Source organism: Thunnus albacares, chromosome 10 (genome assembly GCF_914725855.1).
Source record: "Thunnus albacares chromosome 10, fThuAlb1.1, whole genome shotgun sequence".
NCBI classification, from domain to species: domain Eukaryota; kingdom Metazoa; phylum Chordata; class Actinopteri; order Scombriformes; family Scombridae; genus Thunnus; species Thunnus albacares.
In genome coordinates, this window is record NC_058115.1 from 23,002,525 (window position 1) to 23,021,532 (window position 19,008).

The 19,008-nt window shown below is 39.1% G+C and overlaps 1 protein-coding gene and 1 long non-coding RNA gene across 10 annotated transcripts in view; one reads left to right on the plus strand and one right to left on the minus strand.

Moving 5' to 3' along the window:
• The window catches only part of enox2 (ecto-NOX disulfide-thiol exchanger 2), a 188,213-nt gene that overhangs the window by 124,365 nt on the left and 44,840 nt on the right, over positions 1–19,008 (minus strand). For 8 of the 9 annotated variants that reach the window (XM_044363290.1, XM_044363282.1, XM_044363283.1 and 5 more), the window contains one exon: positions 14,702–14,794. In XM_044363290.1, coding sequence (XP_044219225.1) covers positions 14,702–14,735 — 34 coding nt within the window. In that variant the 5' untranslated portion in view covers positions 14,736–14,794. Of the gene's footprint in view, positions 1–5,695; positions 5,827–14,701; positions 14,795–19,008 lie in introns of those variants that run through there. The other variant, XM_044363289.1, reaches the window with a different exon arrangement.
• Positions 5,957–6,414, plus strand: LOC122990153. Its single transcript, XR_006405275.1, has 2 exons — positions 5,957–6,173; positions 6,267–6,414. It is a non-coding gene; the product is annotated as an uncharacterized LOC122990153 (long non-coding RNA).

Genomic DNA, 19,008 nt, shown 5'->3' on the forward strand with positions numbered 1-19,008 from the left:
CTCCACAGCCACATATATTACTAGGAAAGCAGCAAAACTGCGATAAATGTCATGTAATTTCCTGCAATAAATTTAGGTTCCTCACAAATAATTCTACAGTATATGCAATAGTCGATTCTTATGATATTTAAAGAGGAAAACAACAAAATCCATACACCTACCTCTGCTGTTCATAAAAGTTAGATTTAGTGGATCAATTTATCATCAAGTGCTAAGGCTGAAAATGTATTGTAATACAATCTCTGAAACAGCAGTGGACACAGGTAACTTCTGAGGTGTACAGCAGTGGCGTCCTACATCCCTCTGGTGATTCATCATGCCATGCGTTGTGCTACTTTCAATTGCTTCTCTTGGCACTGCTGGTATAAGAGAAAAATGCCACCGTAAAATTAAAAACTCCGGTTCATTCTGTCTCTGGGGAATGCCACATTGCCAGGTAGGTGCAATATTTCTCTGACTGTTTCACCCAGAGAGTTGTCCTCCTCTATCCCTCAGTGTGCTGAGGGATAGAGGAGGAGTACAGTAGACACAGCTACAAGTGCATGTCTGCACATTACAGTGACAGCTGTGCCTGTGCTTTCAATTGTTATTACTAAAACCCTAGCATAAGCGCAAGTCCCTGAGGTTAGCTGGGATGCTGCTGTCTTATTTTTGAGTTGTAAGTCAGTCAAACATGGCAGTCAATGCTGACAGTATGTCTACAATGATTCTCAGTCATCCAAACCATAGGATATCTGTAAGAACCAAACAACTGGACTTAATGTTTGGTATAAAATATATTTTGTCACTGATACAAGAGTTATATTGTTCTATTTTTTTTTGCTGCTCAACCGAAATAATATAGCTCATAGGGTTCATATTGAGTCCTAGCTCAACAAAAAAATCCCCTCAGGCAGTTCCTTATAAGCAGCACAAATTAACCAAAGACAATGCCCATGGGAAAAAAAAATCACAATAATAATAATAAAAAAAACTTCTTTCAAGCAGTTAAAGTTATTCATGAACTTAGGGTTGGGTACTGAACTCGGTACTTTTAAGGGTACAGACCGAATTACATTGGTACTACTGAGTACATATTCATGTTGGATCAATCGGTGCCAAATTTTGGTGTCTTGAGAGTGGGTTGTGTTCTGAATTCAAATAAATATTGATAAGATTCCTTATGAGTCTTTCAACAAATCCACAAATACCTTGTTTATTATTAAATTTATTATTGTTTATTTTACTTTACACAACCAAATGTTCTAAATAAATAACAATATTTAAAGTGAGACACTTGGACTTATTTTTTACAACTGAAATCACATTTTTGTTATTACAGAGAGAGTGAAGTAACGAAAAAAGGTATCGTAGGGCACCAGTGGCGAATTCCAGGTACCGGTATCGGTTCAAATGTGAACGGTACACAACCCCAATGAACAACACAAAATAACCACTACAGTATAAGTGGCTTTCCTCCCAAATAAACCAGCTTTGCTCAATCTCTAGAGTTACCAGTCATTCAATTTAGAAAGCCAAAAAACTGTGACTTGAAGACCCAGAATTGTATCATCCATAATAGTGAGCCTTTATCAAGTCCAACAGAGCAAGTACACTCGTGTTTAACAACGGATAAAGTTCCTCTTCCAACGGTGAGTCACAAGACATGTTGAGTTTAAACTGCATCATAGTTAACTGGCTGACCTGATTCAGCACAAGTGAATTAATGTTTACAATTGGATGTAAAAGTGTATGTGCTTGGGTACGAAAAACACTGCTTATTTTTAAGTGACAGGAGCTCCATATTCAACATGGCAAGTCATCAGTGTCAAATGTAGAATACAGGCATCCAATATTTGTTTTAGTCTACTCCAGCACCCATGGGATTGCAGATTATAGAAAGTGTTGAGACAAATGTAGAAGACTGAAGTCTTCACTGTATGTTTTTGAGAGCAGATATGAAAATGTAGAAAAGTTGTAGAGCAACTCCCTGGTGAACAGCAAAATCCAGTGTCTTCAAACTGCTTCTCTATTCTCCTCTGCTCAAAGGGACTGTCAGCAGGGTTTAACACAGCAGCACTCCCTCCACAATCCCATCTCATACACTGCTCATACACAGCAAATGCAGAATAAGGCTGATGGCTCACTTCATCTTTCATGTAGCTCCAGAACTTGCTGTTGCAGAGTCCTTAGCTCCAATTTAAAGGTTCCCTGTGTGGTTGCTTATCATGAAAGTGATTAGAAATGAAGAGCTGTCAGTGATATGGTTGGAGCCCCCAAGTTGGTTGCCTTCAATTTGCCAAGCTCTCTTGGCTACTCAATACCAGATGGCAAGTTGAACTGCTGCTTCTGCCAACGCTGCTGAACCTCACAGGGTCCTACCACACAAGCTAATATTCTTCAACCTGAACAGATTTTACTGTCACTTTAAGACTGCTGTTGTAATTCAAAAGCTTAACAATTAGACCAAGTTAAACAGGATTTCTGTAGGGCACATACAAGTGAGCATTAGACACAGGAATAAACAACAATCATTACCCTACATTAGCATGCTACAGAGAATTGAGATGAGTGGTGAGGCAACAAAACAATAAAAGTTATTACACCAAAAGTCTAAAACATCAGTCCAACAGATGGTGTGCTGGAGTGATAGCACCACATGAAGGGGAATGACATGACAAAAGCAGCCAAGCATCTATTAAAAGAAGCATCTAGCCTACACAGTTTTCCCCGAGGGAGCTTTATAAAGCTTTTGTAATGAATGGCTGGCTGTTTTTATTGAGTGTTGAGGCTAAAACCGCAAAAATGTGTGTTTCATTAGCTAAAAAACAATTTTGAAGTAAAACCTGTCAAAACATATCTACACAATAGGTAAACAATAATGCCACCTATTCATTTATAGCATAACTTAATTGAAACAGTTGAGCGCCAATAACTGACCAGTTCATAGTGTAAATATTTTGAGGAAACTTTCAAAATTGATAGAACAACAATTTTATGTGATTCAATTCTATTCTGTACATGGCAATTATTTCATCACAACTTTATTTCTGTCTGTAGACATGTGCAACACCATCATCTACTGTAATTGGTGGTGGTAAACAGAAAACGTTGAAGTAGGACATCAGTAGGGTTCATCACAACTTCATAAGCCAAACAATATGACTACATTTAGAGGGAGAAGGATTTAAGAACATTCAGGGCTCAGAGCTGCAACAGCCATGGAGCTGTATAAGAGGAAACCAAAGACATCATTTTGTGGGAAAGCACTGCCATTTCAGTTGGTTCACTTTGACATGAGCGTACAGTGGTTTAAATGTGGCAAACTGTTTCAACAACAGTGACGTAAAACACTATCTTAGGGGGACTCAACTAGTCACAAAAGTCATGAGGTTTCAAAATCCACAAGCAGCTACTTTAAACTTATGGAAAACATGTACTGGACTCCACACAGTGAATCATAGACTCCACAGGGAATCTATTCATGCTTTTGACACACTCAGCCGGTACCAGCTTTTCAAATGTGAGGATTTGATGCTTTTCTGTTTTAGACTGTTGGCTAGACAAAACATTTGGAAACATCACCTTGGACTCTGGAAAATATAGTCTATTTTTTTCACTATTTTCTAACATTTAATTGACAAAATGATGAATTGAGAAATAACTGACAGATTAATAGGTCAGGGAAACAACCATTCATCGCTCAGCCCTCTGCCAATCCCGGGGGTCTTTCTCACAGATAAAGTTGAGCTTAATCAGACTCTCATTGAGGTAGCTGTTTTCACTTAACACAAGCAGTTCATCTATGACTCATATTTCCACTTTGTTTTTAGCTTTTTCTTTTGTCACTTTTGAGTTTTTTTTCCCCCTTGACAGCCAGTGCCATGAGAATTCCACTCAGTATCCACAAATTGTCATACACTAACCAATTAAAATTTGAGCGATTCCAAAGCTGCCAAATCTCCTCATATTGTACAGTAGTCCACTCTGTATCCAACCTTAATTTGCTCTGCAGCACTATCATCCTATGCCAAAGAGGGCTGAAATATTTAAGCTGCCTTTCAAGCACTCTATGTAGAACCTTTAAATCTCCTCTCTCTGACAGATCTAAGCAAAGTGCCCCCCCTCCCTCGCACCATTAAAGGCAATCTAAAGATGCTCTGCCAATTGATCAGAAAGGACGAGCTCAGTGTGGAGGTAAATGGCTGTCACAAGGCCTGATGGACCTTTTCTCTCCCAGTGGTCCAGATGGAGGCACTCGACCTCCATTCGCTCACTTTGATTCAAAGCATGTTTGTGCCTCTGGATGGGAAGGAAATAGAGGAGAAGAGAACTGATCCGATCTGTCTGTGCAAGATAAATGACAGCGTGACAGAGAAACAAAAACCTTCCAATCTGAGAAGGGCAAGAAACATTTTCATCCACTGGACAAAACCACTAGCTTCTTTTTTTCCAGGTTATAATGCCATTTTTTATCTTAACTTCTCATTATCAGACTACATGTTACATTTTGAATGTCTGACTTCTGAATTTTTAAATCACTGCACTTAACATCTTAAAGCTCAACAATAAGCTTCATTGCAAACTTGATCTTACTTTACTAAGATAACTGAAGCATATTACTAAAAGTCAAAAAGTATGTTAAGAATTTATTGTAACTAACATGAAGTGTGGAAACTAGATGGCTGCATTTGATTTTCTTTTACATCAGTATACTCAACTGCATTGACAAACGGCAAATTAATGTCGTGAGACTAATCTTTGACAAGCCATTGCTTTTATGAGCTAAGGGAAAGTAGCAATTATGAACATTTAAGACAAAAAAAAGCTGTGGGATATCTGAGGTAAATTTACCATGACTATAAACAGAGGAAGCTAAAAACCGGTGAACAGAGTGCCAGAGTAAGCAGGTTAATGTGAGAGTTCAAACAGCATCCTCGCTTAATTAGATCCTGGGAGCCCAGAGAAAATGTCCCATTTAAATTGAGCGATTTGGGAATAAATGACACAGAAATCTTTAACAGTTGGACGTCGCAGCAAAGAAACCAAACAACTTCTGTCTGGAAAGCAAACAACTCCCTAAGCCCCTGCATGATAGGCCTATCGACTACAATGTGACTCACCGAGCTCGATTATGCTGCCTAAATATAATAAAAACCAAAATGAATAGCATGTGAAAAATGTGCTTTTCACCAGCGGTGATCCGGCGTCAACGTGGATTAAATCCATTCTGAAAACTTCATCCATAAACAGCTGCAGTAGGCGTATGTCAGTCAAGATAATAGCTACCGCTGGTGTCTATTGTGCTGATAAGCAAGTGTAAAATGTGTACAGGAAATTACTGGTGATCATTTATCACCATCAAATGCTTAGACACACAAAAAAACAACCCTACCACACTGGATAGACGGAGCACCGCTCTTCTTATGCGGTCTAAACAGCTGGTATACGCCCGACTATTACGGACTAAACAGGGCAAGAAAATCTCTTAGCTTGCTGTTATAACTTATATCACACAATATAGAAATGAGAGATTAAATGTGGCAAAACGCCGCATAACTCGTGCGATAACTGCCGTTCAGTGATACAGTATAGCCTGCAGCAACACAACTACAGATAGTCGGTGTGTGTAGACATAAAAAAAACATAAAAAACAACATAACATCTCCGCTGTCAACATATGCCGCCAGAGGAGGATAAAACTTGAAACACGTACCTGTGTACTGCAAGAGAAACATTGTCCACAGAAGGCGAGGTGCGATTCCTGTCGGTCCTCCTGCTGTAGGACGAAGTGTACGAAGTAAATCCTTGAATGGGGACTGTGCCTCAGTCAGTCCGCTCCGCTCGGCAGACTGGACTGCAATGAGAGCAGCCAGTCGAAGCGGGACCTTTTAGCTACGCCAGGCGAGCCCGCCCTCTCGACGTGCTCGGTTCGCGACTGAAGCAGAATACCAGTTCGCTTCAGTCACACGCGGCGAGCAGGCGAACGGTTTTGACTGAAAGGGTGTCTGTCGGTGAGTGCTGAAAAAAAAAAAAAACCCAAAACCTGCTCCTCTTTTGCAGTCTGCTGTAAAAAGCGAGCTCAGGCAGCTGTCATGAGAGGATGCCGTTTTCGTGGAGAGGTGCAGCCAAGGCGCCCCTACGGTAAAAAACATCGAACACGCTGCTCTCAAGGCGACATAAACTAGAATTTGGTAAATGTATTTTTCTTTGCATCTTCCGATCTGCATAAATGCTGAAAAACGAGCTAAATCTCCAAAACTTTTGACAGCTGCTGTGCTTTTCAGTAGGTGTCATTCTATAGCTTGCCAGTTGGAGGAGGAGAAGCATGGAGATCATCAGTTCAGCACCAATGCTTAGCATGCAGACTGCGATGAAAGGCATTTCTGTCATCCCCGAGGATCGATACACTCTAAAATAAATATCGTAAATGAGTACTTGTCCAGGTTGTTGTGTGTAATTAAGGCATTTATAAAATGCGTGTGAGACTCTACTCTTTTAGTTGCAGCTGTAGTCTCTGTAAGAGCTACTCTGAGCTCAAGTGAATAGGTATAGTAAGACCTTGTGACGTCTAATGACCAGTATTTGTTTGCCCACTTGACACAAAATAGTATTCTCATTCAGCCAGGTTTCCACATTGGCTCACAATGTTTCCCATCTAATGGCAGATGTGTCTGACAAATATACACCAAAGAAGTAATATTTCTGCAATCCTGTGCTCAGGATGTCAACAATATATGTTAAAAATTACTTCTGAGAGCTTGAACACTGTGTTGGTCTGATCAAAACACAGCTAAAAGATTAATTACACAAGGAAAACAGCAGAGCAAACACTATTATGCCTCCATAATTAGACACAAGCTGTGTACAGAGACGTGAAAAATTGTAAGTGAGAATGCTATGAGATGCATCACTGCAATGGTCAGCTGAGTGCTCCATCCCTGATCTCATAAACTCCCTTCAGTCTGCTTCAGATTGGCTTCTGGAGGACACACCTGTTCAATGTTAATATTAGTCTAACTTCTAATGGTAAGAGCATGTCGAAAAGTTTTAATTAAATTCATTGACATAAGCGGTGTGCTCACTTTAGAAACATTTCACTTGACACCTTGCAAAATTCTGAGTATTTGTTTCTTGTATTAAGAGCATGCAGGCCAGCATACATAGAATATACAGAATGTTATCTCAAAGCCAAGGCATGTATACAGTACACACACAGACACACATTCACACATGCATGCATACAGACTAAAATTGAGGTTGCGTAGTTCAGGTCAAAAGGCCCTGGACACGTTTAGAAAATATCTGCTGGATCAAATTATTTTCTCCTCTGACCCACCAATAAGTCTGTTTCCACTGCCATCACAAAATAATTTCAAAGGTAAATAAAAGTATTTACCAGAGGCCAGAGTGCCATTCCCCGTTTTCAAAACCTCAAAATTGCTCAATTTCCAGTCCACTGTGATGTCAGAAGAATGCTATTCTAAAAACAAGGTGCTGGTCTGATTCCAAGTATCGTTATGACAGTACCTTACTACACTGTGTTTTCCATCTATTGTCAGAAAATGTTTTCTCTAGTGACTCTATAGACAGTTTTGGCTGATTTAGAGAAATAAAACAGTTTTTTGTCTTTGGCAAACAGCATTGTTTGCTCAATATGCACAGTTATTTCCTGTTGATATCAACTGTATATGTACAATCAGCCATTGTTGAAGGCTAATTAGGATATATATAATAAGATTCATCTCAAATATGGAAAGTAGACTTAAAAGATCACCAGACAGCTTCCCTCTGCAAGTACAAATTAACAAAAATATGGATAGACTGACTGTCTGTCCCAAGGACTAATCAAGGCGAAATTGAACTGTTTCAGGCAACTAACCCATAGTGCAAAATCTATTATTCAGGCTAATTTACAGTGAGAACACTTGGAAAGATTTCACAATGACAATGACATGACACAATAATATGGGCATCTGTCTTCCTCTAATATTTGGATGACAGCCTACCCTTTGAAAAATATTGGATGGACATGGTTATATTCACTGCTTCACATGATCTGTGAAATAGATAAGTTAGAAAAATAACAAAGCGCACACACGCCAAATTTAAAAGGTGCGGTGTGTAGGATTTAGTGACATCTAGTGGCGAGGTTGCCACCTATGGTGGCCGTGAAACTCGCAAAAAACACGGCAGGCTCTCTCCAGAGCCAGAGTTTGGTTTGTCTGTTCATGCCTGCTGTAGAAACATGGCGGTGCAACATGGCGGGCTCCGTGGAAGAGGACCAGCTCCCTATGTAGACATAAAGGGCTCATTCTAAGGTAACAAAAACAAAACAATTCTTATTTTCAGGTGATTATACACTAATTAAAACATACTTATGAATATTATATCCCATTTCTGCCAAGTCTGTTCCGCTAGATGTCACTAAATTCTACACACTGTACCTTTAAGAGACACTTAGCATTAGCAGACGCAAACATAGTATTATCAGTCAGGAGTTATTTATCATCTGCATTTAGGAACATAAAAAAAAGCCACCGATTGATGGCAGCCGTTTCCACTGTCCACGTTTTCACCAGAAAAGACTTGTCATAAATAAACTGAATGTTTTCCGGGCAGAATTCAATTACCCCTGTCAGCCAGTAGTAATGAGTAACAGCCAATGCATGCTCTCATTCAATTTCAGTGTCCCTAGGGAATGATGTTTGTCTGATGTCTTGATTTTTTTTTAACAATGATGTTCTTTCTGTGGCCTGCTTAGTGTAGCAAAACATTCAAATCAAACACTAATTTGACTCTGTGCCTCAGCAGATGAAAGCGGCCTTCGTTTGCTTTTATGGTTTGTATGAGAACGTGTGTGTTGGCAACATTACAGCCCTCTTTAGTCAAATAAACTGTCTGACTTGAAAGTGGGGTGAAATAAGTAATTCTGGCTTAAAGATTTCATCATTTCTTACAAAAAAAAAATATGAAGAAAAATTGCATATGAGAAGACTACACTGAGGCCATATGTTCTATAAATCATGAGTCCATATCGTCCGACTCATCTCAGCTTCACATATAGAAATAGAAATATATAGAACAGCTGACCCAGTTAGATCTAATCTGGTGCTCAATACATTTGTTTAGTTAACAGGGAAATCTCTCATACAATGAATAATTCAAATTCAATTACTGCATAATAAATGGAAGCTGAGCCTCATCGACAACTATCACAGTAAAATTTTAACAAGAGCTTTGAGAGGCATAGACTTTTTCTTAACTAGCATTCATTTTATTCAGTATTTCCCATTTCACTAAACGACATTCATGACTATTTGTCCCATGAGATGTTGGCAGTGTTTGCCTTTATCAAGTAATTTGCCAAACCACACAGTCTTGTTTTGACTTGGTAAGAGTGCACCATGCTGTATCAATATGCCCTTTCCAGTCAAACAACAAGGTTCAGGTAGCTGCTTCACGAGGCCTTCAGAGAGGGAAAGAGGATGATATTTAAAAAGGTTCTGCTGAGCGGAAAGCCTATCAGTTTAAAGTGACTGCAGTGGTATTTGGTGTCGTCCATTTTGAGATCAATGAATGGTGTGTTTGTAGCACAGGCACGAGTGAAAAATGTCATTAACTTCACTGCCCTCTATGGAGGAAGACAGCCAGTACTGAAATCTGTCCCGAGGATGGGCGACATCTCTGTCTTTTGAGGTCTTGCTAGTTATCTTTGACCTCCATCTTCCTTAATCCTTTTCCTTTCTAATTACCGATCCTTTCCTCTCCTCCTCCCTCCTTACCTCACATCCCTGTCCCCTGACTGATGGTTAGCAGATGATCATCTGGACAGGAAAGGTTGAGGTGACTCTTAAGTCACACCTCATTAACAGAGCTTCACAGTGTCCCAGTTCACGTACTGGTGTATTCCTTGGGTGAATTTAATGAGTTGTGGAGGAGTGACAAAGCACCATAAAAAGGTAACTGCAGCTGTAGTGTTTTGAGTTACAGAACCATGTTTGCCATAGTTTTTGTGATGTGAGAGGAGGGAGTTACTGTAGGTGCCTTTGTGACAACAGCATCTGTTGTGGAAACTGGATTAGACTAAATCCAAAAGGAGGCCAGGCCTACCTCGAGAGAATTTTTCCCTAGCATGAATATTGATGGAAATGGGTCTCAAACAGAGTGCAAAACAACTGTTAACCCCTTTGCAGTGTTGAAATGTTGCCAACAGCACTTGCTACCTCACCATCATTCACAGCCAGAGGATCACTTGACTCAAAAACCACTCGTGCACTGCCACCAATATAGCCACAGGAAGAGGTGATGACAAATCCTTTTTGTTACAACATTTTGCAACATTACAACGCTGCATTAAAATGCTACAAGTCCTCTGATACAAGCAAAGGCAATTTAATGAGAGCAAGTGGGCACTGTGGTGCATTTTGGCTGTGTTGTACAGTAAACTGGTTGTGATTCCTGGCACCAAACATACCATCAGCCTTACACAGGCATCAAACGTGGTCCCTGGTCAACATTAACATAATGTTGCCTGCCAGACCTCTATCTCTGACTAAGAGGTTAAAAAAAATACATGATAAAGAATGTGGGATAAAGAGACTTTGGAGAGCTGAAGGTAGAAATTTGATACCCTCTGGGTTTGAAGAATGATTTTTGAGTGTTTCATGAGAACATACCACTTATGTATCTGCATATCTATCCATTTATCTAAATTATGTGCTGACCTGCAGATACAAAAACAATTATAAATCTCAAGTTCAAGGGGGCTTGCTTAATGTTTTTCTCAAGTTTCCTTTTCTAAGTGATCCCAAGTATTAGTCATAGTATTGGTCATCTCTCTCCTGATGACTGTCATAGTGAAATATGTAGTCAAAATGAATACCAAACAGTTACTGTAATGTGGGTCAAAGAAAGATGCCAAAACAGTCACTGTGGAATTTTCTTTTGTCTTTAAGAATGCAGAGACCTTTTTGTCCTCATCAAACTATTGACACAGGAATGCATGTTTCACAACATTGTAACACAATAATCACGCACAAATCCCCAAATAATGGAGACCGCATACTGTATACCTTGCTGCCAACCACAGTTGCATCATGTTGTTTAAGCCTAATGTTTTTATGAGTAAAATCTCTGATTCTCTTCTTCTCTTCAGCCAAGCAGCATTTCAAATCATATTTTATTAAATCACTTTTTGAATGTGCTGCCACTGTAAATCTCTTAATATGACAGAAGCTGGTAACAAACACTGATGGACTGTCATCAACTATTTGATGCTACACACTGCAAAATGTTTTATTCCTAACATCGAAGGAATCTTTGCAACAAACCTCAGTAACATCCGACCCTTTAGAGATATTGTTGTAATTGTTGCCTGTGGTATGTAATATGCATCTTCCACGATATTTATTTTCATTTTGGCAGCATCAATGAAAAGAAACGTGTTAACTCTAAATGTTAAGCTTATAGGACAGTTAATCAGTGGTTATGATTGGTGACCACTCGATTTAAAGAAAACTGCAACACAGCTAACAAAACAACAGATTTTTTTCAGTCATAATTGATTTCATTCATATTTTATGATTTACTAGAAATTTCACCATATGAAACCTTGGACCTAGTCTCACGTATCTTTGTGCAACGTTGGCTGAATGCAGGATTACACCCCCTCCTATTGCAGACGGTTGTGCAGTGGGGGTTGGTGTGCACAGAATTTGATTAGTTCAGCCAATCCTGTGCGTACTGTGGATACTAAAGCAAATGATCTATCAACAAAGGTGTCCTTTCTTTTTGTTCCTGCAAACCAGACAAAATTAGCTTCTAGTTAATAGACTGGTCTTAGGTCAGTGTTTAATTAATAAAGAAAGAGACGGAAAAACTTGACATCTTCATTGTCTCACAATCTGACCTGAGACACCTTTAAACTGCCCGGCGCTCCTGAATATAGGGAGAAGAAATTGCTAGATAATTAAACCCTCTAAAAGGCAAATATACTAGATACTGTAGAAAAGTCTGCAGTATTTCCACGGTGAAGAACGAGAGAGGATACAACAGAGAGAGCAGACCAGACGAACAGGAGGGAGGGAGAAAGGCCAAGTATCAGACAGAGCATTCATTATCACCTGACTGACCTGCATATTGCGCTGTGTGAGAGTAATGGGAAAGGACACACTCATCGGCCAAAGCCCAGCAAGAAAGGTGCTTTTCATTCCCCCTCTCTTTCCTCTCTCTTAAGCAATCTGTCAGTTTCTTACTCTGTTCAGTTTCTACTCTCGGACAATGTACTGTAGGATCCCATTGTTTTTGAAAATACAATAACAGTTCACAGATACACAGTGACGACATGCCTAATGAAATGCATATTGAATAGCCTCTGTATTGCAGTTTCTCTGAACACAGTTATGTAACACCTAATTGTCTATTTATTGAGGACTATTATACAGTGTTACTTAAATGCAGAGGCAGCAACAAAAGCAAAATTCTAAAGCAGAGTGGCAGGATATCTGGAAATATAATAAAGACATAGTACTGTGGATGTTATTCAAACCAAGCATATAACCTGTCAGAGATGGAAAGTACCTTACACAGTCCTGCAGTATAGCAGAAGGGAGCTGAATACACTCAAAGAATGAATGCATGGTCATGTGAGTGGCTTAGTTCCTATAAGGATGCAGCTCAGGCCGCATATTTCTATCGGGTCCCGATGGGTCCTGTTGGGTCCCGTCGGGCTCAGGTCAGGTATCCACCCTCTAGTTCCTATATTCATAATCTGCATCCAGTTGGTAGAGCTGAACGACTCAAAAATAAACTCGTTACTGCTGAGCTTGAAATACGTCTGCAATGGGACAAACTGGTTTATGTAAACTAAATCTCAAAGTTGAGCATGTCTCCCACTGAACAAGTTAAAACAGTAGGACTTACAGTGTCCAGCTAGGTGCCATCCAGTAGTATTGATTGAGCCGATCTCTGTCCAGAATATGCACTTAGAAAAATTTTGAACTTCTGTAAATTTAATGGCTAGAACGAGCCACAGGACTTCTGTCAATGAGCACGATGTTGATTATGAATAATGTTATATTTTATCTAATCTTATGCAAATTTAAAACTAAATGCAGGCTAACCACAGCGTGGCAGTTTATGTTGCTTACAGTCCACCAACATATTTTCTGTGCTGCTAAAACCCACTAGCTTTGTGCTAACTACTGCAACGTACAAGAACAACAACGAAGGAAGTGGTTCTTCTTCTACTACTTCTGCTTCAAAACTCTGTCACCTTATTCAAAGAAACAAAGTGATGGCGGAAGCTGTACAACGCATCCATTAACATCAATACTGCATTAAGAACACTGGATCCCGGAAAACATTTTAGATCAGTGCATCTTGGAATATAAACATTACCTGCCCAGAAATGAATTTCAAATTAACCTGTGAAGTGAATTTAATTGAATTATAGTCAAAAATAAATTGTTGGGTCCCTAATAACCAATACAAACAGTTAACAGAAGGCTATACCCAAAATAATAAACATAAACAATCTTGTAAATATCAATTGACCTCTCACACATGTAGTAAAATATGTGGCATGATGGCTCAGAGGAAATTACTCATGTTTGTCCCTATACAGTGTAGACAAGTGCACCATATTTGTTTTTTACACACGTCTAAACAGTGCCGCGAAACTGTAGGAGCATAGGAAGTCTGAGGCAAATTATTTGATTAATTTTTACTCTGTGCATGTTTACACTCCTGCTTACTTTTTGATATTAAGTCGATACAGTGAAGTACATTATGTAATGAAATTAATGTATACACTAAAGGCAATTTATTATTTTGGCTGGTAAAAAATATGCTTGTCTGGTGGAATTTTTTCATCTACCAGTCCCCTTGACAGGTGAGTCAAAAAGTTAATTTCGGACACTGTGTAGAGTATATATAATAACTGACAAATGTTCAAGCGGCACGCTTGAACTGTCCTGTAATGAAGCATTGCCACTGATCTCTTTATAACCTTGTAAGCAATTATACACACATCAACAATGTAATCTCTGTTTCTATTTAACAGGTGTTTGCCTTCATGCGAAAGAACAACTTATCCGGATCTGATAACTCAACAACTAATCCCTGACATTAACGCTACTAAGGCTTATTTCCACAGGGAGCTAAACATGCACATACACAACCCTACTGTACTACATCTATTTCAACAAAAGCATCCTTCAAATTGTATTTTTTATTTTGTGATTTGTGTGACAGAGCGTATGTGTGTGTGTGTCACCGCTTTCCATGTCTGAGTCGTGTTTGAATCATTGGTATAAGCTTGAATAAGATGTTTGAATCAGAAGCCTTGACTCTATTAACTGAGAGGATGCAGCAGAATTTGATGTCTGCACAAAAAGAAATGAAAGTGAACATGGACAAAATAAAGATGAGTTAAGGAGAATCATTCAAATCCAGGAAAGAGTATTGAGGATTCAGAGGATAAAGCAAGTAAGAAGAAGCTGTTGAGAGATATATAGAAAAAAGCCCTTTAGTGTGACACTGACTGTTATTGGGGTATGATGCAAAGATCTGACCAGCAAATCTTTTTTATGATTTGACATCTCAGTAATGCAGCTTTCGTTAGAATGGCTGCTTCTGCTGCACTGGAGCAAAAGTCATTGGAAACACTTACATATACAGTGCACACTTTCACAAACAGACACACGCCCAGGCTTCTTACCTGTGACTCGGCTTGATCTGTAGTCTTTGTACATTCTAGGAAGGCAGCGTCGGCGTCGTGTGTGATCCCAGCTTCTCTGGTCTTATAACAAATCTGTTTTGGAAAACAAAACCAAGGATAACAAAGATGTGATCAGTTTCTGTTTGTTCTATTCATAAAAATGCCACAGAATAGTTTCTTATACCACAACTCTGCAACCTGACTTATTCATTCTGTAGTCTTATTCAAGGACACTGACTGAGGGGAGTGTTTAAGAAGAGCAAAAGTAAAAAGAGCTTTGTCTTGAATAGACAGAGAAGACAAACAGAGGAGAATGTAATTCATCCGCTTCTCCAAGAGGTACGACCTCCCTGCTTTGTGGAGCAGAAGCTCATCCGAGTCAAAGAGGGCTCTGAGGCGCGGGAGGCTCCCATTGACTGCACTATTAGCCCTCAAACTGGGGGATCAGCATAGAGGAAATACAAAACGCTGCCAGAAGGATGCACAGAGAATTCTGTAATGCATTTCATTCCACAGAGAGGGGCCCTGAGGGTGCCGTGATGACCAGAGTAATTGGCTTTCTCCAGCTATGATAATCTGCATCAGTCATGCCATGCCAACACACTCTCAGGCCACTGAGAAGGTCACAGTGATGCCCAAACCTCGCTCCACTCTGCTGACAGCAGCCCTGAATTCCTATTGAAAGAATAGACACACATTTATTCTGAAGTCTTCTGAACTTTGGGATTTGATTTGTGAGACTTTTTAAGTGAGCTTCTTTAATATCAGTACTTTTGACATTTTGACTTGGAATTCACTGTACTGATTGTGGTCCATACTGATAAATGCTAAAGGTCAAAGATTAATGACAGGCAACAATTACTAGTCAAATTGATTCATCAATGAATAGAAAATTAATCAACAACAATATTTATATTTGTTTAAGCCATTTATCAGGGAAATATGCTAGAAATTCTTTGGTTTCAGCTTCTTCAGTGAGAGGATTTGCTGTTTTTCCCTGTTTTACATAATTGCAAATTTAATATATCTGAATTTTTCATTTCATAAAAATGTACGTCACTTTGGATAAAAGGGTCTGCTAAATGAAAAAAAACGTCATGTAAAAATGTAAAAACAGCTATTTGAAGATGTCACCTTGGGCTCTGGGAAATGGCAATGGGAACTCCTTTTACCATTTTCTGTAATTTTATACTATACTAAACAATTTATCTACAATAGAACCTGACTGATACTGGATTTTTGGGGCAGATGAAAAAAATTCTGATATTGATATATTGGCCGATATTCTTCTTCTAATAATAATAATTATCATATATATATATGCACATATTGGACAACATATATGCCGATACCATTATATTACCGATATATCTGTGACAGGCCAATGTTAGCCAATAAAGTCAACCGATATATCAGTCTGGCTCTAAAAAGATTAACTAATAAAGGTAATCATATAACTCATCAACCACTACACCTTGTGTCACAACTTCAACAGGATTTAATGGCGCATCAGTTATATTATTCTCAACCTTACATGTCGAGCAGTGATAACATTCTTATCACAGTGACTGACTCAACAATTTGGACCTCTGTGAGCATAAGACAAAAATTACAAAGTTTTTAAGTCTGGATGCTTCTGCAACATATTTGAAGTTCGTCAAAACTTCAAAGACACACCACCTTCTCAGCCCCCTGAGCAAGAGCAACACTAAGTTTAGTGCGTCAGTACACACTGTAGATTATAACAGTATCCTTTTTTTCCCACTTGTATTTGTTTGTAGTATAATAAAAATAATTAATTAGTCCTTAGAAAACACTGCTGACCTCCTATGACGCAGTACAGAGAATCTGATAACATTAGATAAACCCTGGGAACACACAATATAGAGAGGGGACATAATAAGTGAATGTGCAATTGTTTCCTTTTTTGTACATGGTTTCAATACACAAAACAATGTAGTCTGTAATAAAAGACTGCTTGGGAAATGGGGAAAACAGAAATAAGATTACAACACTGGCTTGTGTTCAGATATAGGCTGCCTTTAAGCATGAATATTATCAAAAAGATGAGAGGATTATTTAAAAAGAAAAACATTACTACTACCATAACTAAAAACTTAATTCAACACATAATTGTCTGCAGCTCTTGTTTTTTTACATTATGGCTTCTTAGGGCAGTGTTGTTGAAATCCAACACAACTGAGGGTGCGCTGACCCATGATTTGCAATAAAATGTTACTAATCAAACAAATGGAGTGCAGGTAACAAACAAAACCACAAATCATAATTTTGTACAAAATCATACACCCTAAATCTGTCTTCTTAAAAAGTTTAGCAGGCAAGGAAAGACCCAGATGATCAGATGATGTTTGGTAGCCAAACAAATGCAAAAATAATCAGACCCATTGTTATGTTATTGTCTTTACACATTACAGTACAGTAGTGCTGTTAGCCTTGTTGTACAGTTGTTGTTGATTTGAAACTATTGGAGGTGTTACACTTTGAGGCAGTGAAACTGCTGAAATCGTGAGCAGACCATTTGCAACAGTAATAGCAACCACAAAATCAAATCAAGGCCAATGAGAAAATGCACATACACCCACTGTGAGGACAGAAAAATAGGCCACTTATTCACCATCAAAATGGCATTAGCTTAAACTTCAGAAGAATAATGACAGTTATTTTAATTTGGGAAAATATCTTAAGGCACCCATTTTCCCCATCATAGTTGTTATTACCAACATTTTTCATTTCTACCCACTTAGCTCTAAAACACTTCTCTATAGTTAGGAAAAAGCAATAGTTGCTAACTTGGGGAAATGTGTCCACTAATGATTATGAACGAAGCAGAAGTCTGGGAGGGGAGACGTTTCACACTGGCCTTTGAAATTAGTCTCTGAATTTGTTATTCAGATCCAGCATGCAATATATGAGCTTCACAGTGAGGACAAAAGCTGAGGAGAGAATGTTCTACACAAAGTCTTATGCAGACACACTTGCTAAGACCACTAACAGTATTAAAATGAAAAGACAGATTTTCTTTGTAGAGGAATTGTTTGTCAAAATGAGGAGGAAGGTGCAGGCATTCAGCTGGTGCAGCACAAACTGCGGAAAATGATTTAAATGATGATTGTTTGGTTTGTTTAATTTCTTAGTAGTCAAAAATATCTCAGGGGTATTGGCTGCACTATTGATGACTGTTCAGGTCAATAGAGCAAAAAGGAAAGAACCATTGACTGTATACAAAGATAGACATTGTGTCTCAACTTTCTACTGCTGTGCAAAAGTGAAGCCAAAATATCTCCTTTCTGGGAGCTGCCATCTTGCATGTATGACATCATTTGGAGCCAGAGTCTACACAGTAGAGTCAGGGGCGGGATGACGCCCTGCAAGACACGCCCCCTAAGCCATACGGCTGCCTGACAAAGGTTTGAGAGTGGCTGTTACAACTGTCAGTCATGATGTCACACCCCCTTTTTATATAGTCAAATAACTAATTAAAAACAAACTTATCAGAAAATGCGCACTTGGACATACATCAGTGTGATAAGAACTACCTAAAATGATAGAAACCATCTTTGGGAAGAATTTATTTGACGTGTACTTTGATTTTTTTTTTAGTTTGGCTCATGTTCTATCCGCTAACATGGAGGGGGCGGGACTTATGGCCTATAATGCAGCCAGCCACCAGGGGGCGATCGAAATGTTTTGGCTTGACTTTTGGTGAGTTGTCATGACGACCATATTTATATACAGTCAGTGGAAACAACATCAGTTTTACTGCTTCAAAATGCCATTAGATGTGAGGTTTCTTGTGCATCCCCTCCTACAGATATTTATCATTCAGACAATGTTCCATGTGTTTAGCCTTGTGTACATATGTATTTTCATATGCATTTGCACACACAGTTGAGTGCATTAGTCATCTTGATGAATGCATGAGGCCAGACACCTATGTCTAGCCTGGATTAGAGAGTCCCCTCAGTGAAGCGAGGATTATCGGAGTCAATTGGCCCCTATAGTGATGGAGACGGGAGATACCCCATAATAGCCCCAATAGGTCCATTCATCTTTTGTCTCCACAGCAGGGAAACAGCAGCTAGGGAAGGCACAAACCAAATCGCCCTCTGCAACAATTCACAGCGTTGGATTAATCATACCAACTTCACAAGAACTGATCGGTACTTCACAAGCAGCTCTCTTGTACCTTTTCTTTCCTGTAGCTGTCCCTCAGCCTGCATGCTTATCTCTGTGATGAAGTACCTCATCTCACACTCAGGGCCAGCTAAAGAGGGCTTACAGGTTTT